Source organism: Tribolium madens, unplaced genomic scaffold, assembly GCF_015345945.1.
Source record: "Tribolium madens isolate multiple individuals breed KSU strain unplaced genomic scaffold, Tmad_KSU_1.1 Scaffold_19;HRSCAF=116;Tcas5.2_LG9, whole genome shotgun sequence".
NCBI classification, from domain to species: domain Eukaryota; kingdom Metazoa; phylum Arthropoda; class Insecta; order Coleoptera; family Tenebrionidae; genus Tribolium; species Tribolium madens.
The window spans coordinates 2,324,763-2,332,517 of record NW_025400983.1 but is presented as its reverse complement, the minus strand read 5'-3'; the positions used below and the strand labels follow the sequence as shown (position 1 = coordinate 2,332,517).

General features: G+C 30.1%; 2 protein-coding genes across 8 annotated transcripts in view; one reads left to right on the top strand and one right to left on the bottom strand.

Annotated features, from left to right (window-relative positions):
* Window positions 1-7,755, bottom strand: part of LOC123016063 — a 31,838-nt gene that overhangs the window by 6,431 nt on the left and 17,652 nt on the right. For 3 of the 6 annotated variants that reach the window (XM_044416268.1, XM_044416270.1, XM_044416269.1), the window contains exons 2-3: window positions 1,221-1,467; window positions 904-1,168 (exon numbers count right to left, since the gene is read on the bottom strand). In XM_044416268.1, coding sequence (XP_044272203.1) covers window positions 904-1,168; window positions 1,221-1,359 — 404 coding nt within the window. In that variant the 5' untranslated portion in view covers window positions 1,360-1,467. Of the gene's footprint in view, window positions 1-903; window positions 1,169-1,220; window positions 1,468-1,516; window positions 1,720-1,772; window positions 1,826-5,038; window positions 5,365-7,755 lie in introns of those variants that run through there. The other 3 variants (XM_044416272.1, XM_044416271.1, XM_044416266.1) reach the window with 3 other exon arrangements.
* Window positions 5,060-7,755, top strand: part of LOC123016062 — an 8,777-nt gene continuing 6,081 nt past the window's right edge. For both annotated transcript variants that reach the window (XM_044416264.1, XM_044416265.1), the window contains exons 1-2: window positions 5,060-5,422; window positions 7,485-7,693. In XM_044416264.1, coding sequence (XP_044272199.1) covers window positions 5,085-5,422; window positions 7,485-7,693 — 547 coding nt within the window. In that variant the 5' untranslated portion in view covers window positions 5,060-5,084. The remainder of the gene's footprint in view (window positions 5,423-7,484; window positions 7,694-7,755) is intronic.

Genomic DNA, 7,755 nt, shown 5'->3' with positions numbered 1-7,755 from the left:
GAAATTTATAAAATGTACAAAAAGCAAACCACAAAAACTAAGTAAAGTTTAAAGTAATTAAAAATCAAGTAAAGCTAAATAAAAGATAAATATTAGATTAGATATAAAAAATATAGGAAATTTTTTCTTCACGAAATGAATCTTGACTTTGTAGACAGATTAGAAGTTATTGTGAATTGTTTATACCAAATAAATTTCTGAGAATTTTAGATAATAAAGTGTACTAGAAGCAAAAACAAATAAGATATTTTTCTACAAAGTTGGTAACATGCATGAAAATTTGATTCTGTTTATATTAGTAACTTGATAAATAAAAAATAAAAAAAAGAAACAAATATCTTAATAAATCTATTAAAGCACTCATTTTGGGACTGACAAGTGTTGTAATAGTATTTTTTTTATTCTTTGGCCAACGGATACAGAATTCTATAACATAATAAAAAAAATAGCAAAAAAATGAATAATATAACAAGAAGTGCACAAAAGTCAAACTAAAGAAAAGAAAGTGAAAATAAAAAATTTCAAATAAATTTTAAAAAATAATTAACTACATTTTGTAAACAATTATATAAGTAATTTATAAACTTGTGTTCAAATACATTTTTTATAGTTTTTAAGTCGATAACAAAATAAGAACTTTATTTCTGAAAATATTTGTCATTCATTTTTGATTTAATGAAACTATTAAAACACTGATATGGGTGTCAAAAAAATACCACGAAAACCACTTGTCATTTCCGTAATAACAAGGATGTTTGTGATCATTTGATTTTTTTCAAAAAAAAGTTTTGGGCAACTTTGAACGCTCTTAACTTCCAAACCGCTGCAGCTAGAACCATGCGATAAAAACCAATCGAAAGCAAATTTAATTCTCTATTTCCCGGATTTTTCCCGGATTTTTACCTGATACTGTCGTCCGGATTCTGCTTGTTTTCCGTGCGAGTGATATTGGCCAAACAGCACGATATGTCATTCTTACTGTAGGACGGAAGCACTGTTGTATTAATATGGAGAGTGGCAATATTGTCGTTTTTTGTCACAAACGTTAACAAATCATGTTTACTACAAGAAAAGTATTTTTTCGGATGGTAAAACTTCAAGATTTCGGCCTGGAACGGGTCCAAATTCGGTATCTTGCATTTCGGGGTCGCGACCAAATAACTACTTTCTACGAAAAAAAAACATTTATTTTTAATTAATTGTGGGTGCGACTGACTTACCGTTGTAATCTTGCGTTTCAGTGGTGAAAAAAATCGTTTTTTGGTCGAGGAACTCATTTTTGTAGTACAAAATCGGGACGAAAAAGAACACAGAAAGTGCGATGATCACGACGATTTTGCAACCGCTGTGTTCGATCATTTTGGACCGATTTTAAGGTTCATATCCTTGGGTTTTCGTTGCGACTTCAAGGTGTTGGAGGCGTCATTATTTTTCCGGGTAATTGAGCACTTGTGACAAATCGAAAACCTGCAAATGTCATTTTTACTAACTCGAAACACACAAAATTAATGCAAACTTGGGATACGTGGAGCATGGCACTGGGAAAAGGGATGATTTGAGAAAACATCAATGATGGCCGAGTTTGCGTAGATCGCGACTTGATTAATACAGCGAATTTGAGCAATTATTTGATTGTACTTGAAGTTAAAGGGCGTTAATAATAGATTTGGACAGCGACAACGCTACTGTGAGTGTTGGACACGACTCTGTTTTGTTTGTGTGCGATGGGAGGAAATTAATTGGGAAAAAATCAGGCTTGAAATAAACCATACCTCGTGTTTTATCGCGCTATTAAAATTATCGCAATTCCGAAACATTGTTATTTTGTAAGTGTTGTTTGTTCTTGACAGGTGATTCTCTGCAATAAAATTTCTATAAATACTGTTGTAATCTTTTTGATAAGTGGTCCCACATGCTTCCTGTGATAGAAACAGCGGAAGTTTTCAATGAAGTGACTTTTTAACTTTGTTTCAATCAATTAATTGTTTTTTCCATTTTTCGAAGCATGTTTCAGCGAGGAGAGAGACATTTTTTACTGTGAATGGACTGTTGTTTTTTTTTAATTTAAGTTACATTTTTTATATTCTGGTTCTGGTCAAGTTTAACCCCATGCTTTTTTCTAACTTTTGTTGTCAAAAAATTTTAGAAAGTTTCGATTTTTTTCGAAATGCGAGCCAAAATAAAGGTTTTTTCAAAATTTTTGTTAGTGAACGAATTTTAGTAAGAATATGGAGAATTTTTTTTAATTTTAATTTTTTTTAAGTTTAGTCTAGTTATGGGCAAACAACGGATTCGTTTTTTTTGAATTTTTGATAACAGTAGAATATCGATAAATCGAACTTCTGTATCTCGAAATTTCGATAAGTGGAAGTGATTGGCTGGTCTTGAGCGTTTATTAATAGAAATCAATGTAACTTTTGCTCAATATTTCAAACCTTTTTAAGTCGAATTTCTCTTTAAGAATAAAGCCAAAAATCGACCAAAATCTCGACAAAAATCAAAAAAATTTATCCATATAACGTTTATTTACATTTCTAGAAATTTTAAAGGATCAAAAAAGTACATAAAACGTTATTGGGTCAAGCTTAAAAAATTACGAATTTTTTTAGTTTTTCAAGGTGAGCGGTAGTAAAATCGTAAAAATAGTCAATTTACTAAAAGTCGTAAAAACGCTTGAAATATAGTTTTCTAGACGTAAAATTACGCGCTGAACACGATGCAACAAGTTAAAATACTCTACGATGCATAGTTTTTGAGATATAGAATAATAAAGTTAAGAATAATGCTAGAAATATCCGATTTTGACCAAAAAATCAAAATTTTTTTATTCTTATGAAAAACTAGCACTATATGTAAAATTAACCGTAGAACACGCCTGTACAAATCGTTTTGATCTAGGACTCATAGTTTTTGAGATATTAATTTTTTTTTAATAAAACTAAAAATGGCTCTGTACCCGGAACCATAACCCGGAGCGACTTCCGGTTTACGCCATTAGATAGATAATTTCAAGCTAATTCTAATGGTTTTTAGCTTTATACTCTAAGTCTTATAGTTTCGTAGAAAAACGCGTTTAAAGTTTCACAATTTTGACAATTTTGACTTTTTGAACGACGATTACGGCCAAACTATTATACTTAGAGCAAAAAGTTTAACACCATCGTAATCAGCGTGGGAAAATCTATCGACTGAGGCTAAAGCCAAGTCGATATCTCGCAAAAAATGTTCAAAAACACTAGATTTTAAATTTTAACAAATTTTTAGTTTTTTTTATTTTGTAAATTGCGGCAAAACTGTGCCTCAATGATGTTATATTTTGACCTAAGCCTATGTAAAATGTTCCGGGGAATCGATTGGCGTCAAGAAAACTTCAAAATTCCTATTAGTTTTGAAGTTATAGTCGGATTTAAATTTTCGATATTTTTGACTTTATCAGAAATTTTCTCGATAACTATTCATCGTAGAGCACTGAAATTTTTAATATATGTCAGAAAATTTAATTTTCTATCTAACGGTACCAAATATAAGAGGTTATTACCAATAAGTCCGGAGTTATTGGCAATAGACTGCTCCGGGTTCCAAAAATAAAGACAAAAATCAACCAAAATCTCGACAAAAATCAAAAAAAAAATATTATTTTAAGACCAATGAATAAAAATTGTATTTACATATACAGGCTGAATATAAAGTATGAAACCAAACGGTTTTATTTTTAATCATTTGCCTCCAGAAAATAATGATTAATATAAATTAAAGTAATATAAAAAATGTGATCGTATTTTCAGAACGAAATTTTGTTTTGTTTTTGAGTTATGCGATTTTTTTTGTCAAAATTGCAATTTATGTAAAAAAAAATTTTTGTTAAAATTAAAAATAAAGGAGATAGTTGTAATCCTTAGAGTATAGCTTTTATGAGAAAAATGATTTTATAGAGGGTTGCCATTTAAAAAAATATTTTTTTTTGTAGAACTCAAAAACAANAGTATAGCTTTTATGAGAAAAATGATTTTATAGAGGGTTGCCATTTAAAAAAATATTTTTTTTTGTAGAACTCAAAAACAAAAGGAAATTTCGAAAAATTTTATTCTTGTTAAATCATCACATTTTTATAGTACTTTAACACTCATCAATTAGTTTTTTCAAAAAATAAATAGTTTAAACAAAAAACGTTTGGTTCCATACTTTTTATTCACCTTTAAGAGCTTATGTTTGTTTATAATTTAATGTCGTAAGAAAATAATTTTTGTATACATTTTGTAATTTTCAATAATTTGACTTGATAAAAAAATTCGAATAATTTTTTTCGTAATAGGTATGTACTTCGGCTTAATTTTTGTTTTGGAAATTATTAGAAAAAAATGTAATTTTTAAATTTTTGTGGTGCGTCGTGGAGAAAAAAGTAACTTTGATTTTTTTCGGACATTTTTTTTTTGGTAAATTTATAAAGTTGATAATTAAGTATCGACTAAAAAAATGGGAGTTGTATCTTTTTCAATTTTTTGTTTTGTTTTTGAATTCTGCAAAAAAATTATTTTTTTTTAATGGCAAGTTGGCAACACACTATAAGACCTAACAGTACAAAATTTAGGACTATAACATTTTTTAAATTGTTTTTGTAAAGTATGTTTAATAACAAACATTTTGAGAAAAACGTCCAATTTGGCCATTTTTTTGAAGTTATACATTTCAAAAATAACTAAGTCTCCAGAACGGTTTTATAAAAAAAAGTTGGAAGAAACCATTAAATATAAGCTGAATTAAAGAACAAATTAAAAGTTATATATTTTTTGGTTGTTTTGGGAAAACGAATTAATCACAAGAGGAAAGGAAACAAAAAATGTAATATCAAAGAACGATTTTTGTTTTTTGCAATATTTATTTAATTTTTTAACAGTTTCCAAACCAAGCGATGCTTCGCAGAAAGCACTTTGAGTTAGTTTAACTTTGCTTTTAAAGATTTTCAACTCAAATTTTCGGTTTGAGTCCGAAAAAGACTCATTTTAGAGAGTTAAAGTAGCACGTATACAAAAAAACTCACTTTGGTTTGAATCTGAACTTGAATATTTGCACTTTTTAATTAGCTAATGATCGATTTGTGCAAAACCAAGACGTTTTCCAAATCAGATTACCCTTGTGGGGCTTCCCCTAACCAGATTCCCAGTCGAGACATGACCGCCACACGCAAAACTTTGCAAAAATTCCTTCTCCTCCTTTTATTTCACTCAATCTCGACCAAATTCCTCGACGACATTTGTGGCCACATCAACGGTCAGCGAATCTTCCTCGAGTATGGCGAATCGGGCACTCTGGAAGCCAACTACTCCAACAACATTTTCGAGCGATTTTACAAAACCAAACCCGAGAGACGCTGCATCGTCGAGTTCGTTTCGTGCCCCTCTTGCGTCATAAAAATCACCTTCAAGTAAGTTAAAAGGGCCTATTCTGTAAATACTTATTAAAAAATAAAGGAACCTTTAAATTTAAATATTTAAACCCTTAAATTTAAATAAGCTATTCTGTATGCATAAAATTAAATGCTCATTTAAAAATATATTTTTTAAACGGACCCTTTAAAATATTCGGCTTTCATCGTATTAAATAGAGGAAATGTTATTATTTTGTTATAAATGAACTATTTTTGCTGGTTTTAAATGATGAGCCGACTACGAAAAATGTCAAGTCAGTTTTATTTGTCATTTTCCGTAAAAAACGTTCAAAATGCTTAAAGAAAGACTGGCACAAATGACGAAAGCGCAGAAAGAGGTGCACATAAGGTATGCACATTTTAGATCAAACTCATTCTAAAGAATCCAAAATAAGGAAATTTAAAAAAGACAAAAAAAAGAGAATTGTTGAGCCTCAGTTTGCAGGCATATCAAGAAATCGAAAACGAAAAATGTTTGGAATTCTTGGCCAGTAATATTCTTTGCTACAATAACATGGTTGACCTGGATATATAGGATGTTCTTCTGGGGGAAAAATAATTTTAATATGTGCACAGTCAATAATTACAATCGCAACTTCATTAACAGGAAATTTTATCCAAATATTAATTAATCCTTGAATAATTGCATTGGTCATCTCATTAATATTCCTACTGGTATTCTAGTATTTCGTTGTGCTCTTTGCATAACTGTCATTGACTAAATCTTAATCTTAAATTTATTTAAACGAAATAAAAGCATCATTCAAAGTACATAAATGGATTTGTGGTATCCCGTAATTGACGCTGATAAATTCTGTTTTCTACTCTGTTTTTTCTAATGTCTTCTTCATAAGCAATAATTAAATGAAGAAATCCATCAAACGCCATTGTTTATAATGCACGATGTTTAACACTTCTACCACTGATTTGCATTTTTCTACACTGACGACTGACGTTTGTTTCCTTTATTATTTTAAATGCTACCCACAAAGTACCCTTTAAAAATTAAGCATTTAAAGGTGAAAAATAAAGGGGGTATTTAAAATTTTAACAGAAAAGATACATACAGAATAGCATCGAAATATTAAATGTGATTTAAAATTTTTAACACCCTTTAAAATTGTTTGTATGTTTACAGAATAGGCCCTAAAGTCTGTTTTTTTTTTAAATGGAAATTACCAAGTCAAAATTTTGGTGAAAAAATTGGTAGCAGCTTGTCTCCATAGCCACAAATTTTGTTTGCTCTTTGTTTTTGCCCCTAGAAATTTTGTTAAAAAATTATGGTTGTGTTCAAATTGAGATGTTGTCAAAAATTTGACTTTTATGAATCTGAGGACAGACAACATTACCTAAGGTCTAAAGACGAAATTGAGTGCTAATAATTTTGATAGAAACACACCGCAAGTAAGTGGACAAAAATGAGGTTCTTGCTACAAAAACTTTGAAGAAAAAGTTTGTTTATACGGAAAAAAGTTATTTAGCAAAAGATACAAGTAGGTATTATGATGGTTGGCAATAAATTTTGTGTAATTGATTGAAATGAGCTTAAAGTTGATTCATTTTATAAATTCTTCTTCAGCTTTAGTTTCAAAATTGTTACTTTTTCAACTTGATCCTCAAAAAACAATGCACAAGACACTAATTTAATTGCGTTCTTTCCGAGGTTTCTTCTCATTCATGTTTATTTTCTATTCTAGTCGATTTCTTGCTAAAAATTAAGAATATTTAGCAAACCTGCATTACAAATGTCATCTACATTTTAACGGGCCCTTTTTCTAACTTCCTGCTTGCGAACTATTCGTTTCCAAATTTCGAAAAACTGTTAAGTGTACCGAATTTGTTTCCTTTTTGGTGTTTCGTCTCTAAATTTTCTTAGACGATTTTTTGTGTTGACGTTCAATGACTGTTTTCAAAATAAATCAAAAAACCGGAACTGCCAATTTCCTTTATTAAAATTACCATAAAATAATTTACTAGTGATGTCAACGTTAAGACTGTATGGCATTTCCATTAAAAAAAAAAACAGACTTTACATTCGAACAGTTTCAAATTTTTGAAGTTTTATGAATTTGTCGACTTGTGGTGGCGACACTTGTGCTTGTGATCACGTGTGGATCTACCAGCCCACGTTCGAGCAGTCGTCGGAGCAGTTTTGCAGGTTTACCAACAGCTCGATGGTCTACCAAAGTCAGACAAGACGCGCAATTGTGGTTTTTTTGTACTCAAAGAAGTACGAAATTGCCTTCAGTTTGGACTACGTTTCAGAACGTGAGGCTTCCTGACCGGTGAAATCAGGGCCGTAACCAGGATTTTATTTCGGGTGGGGTTTC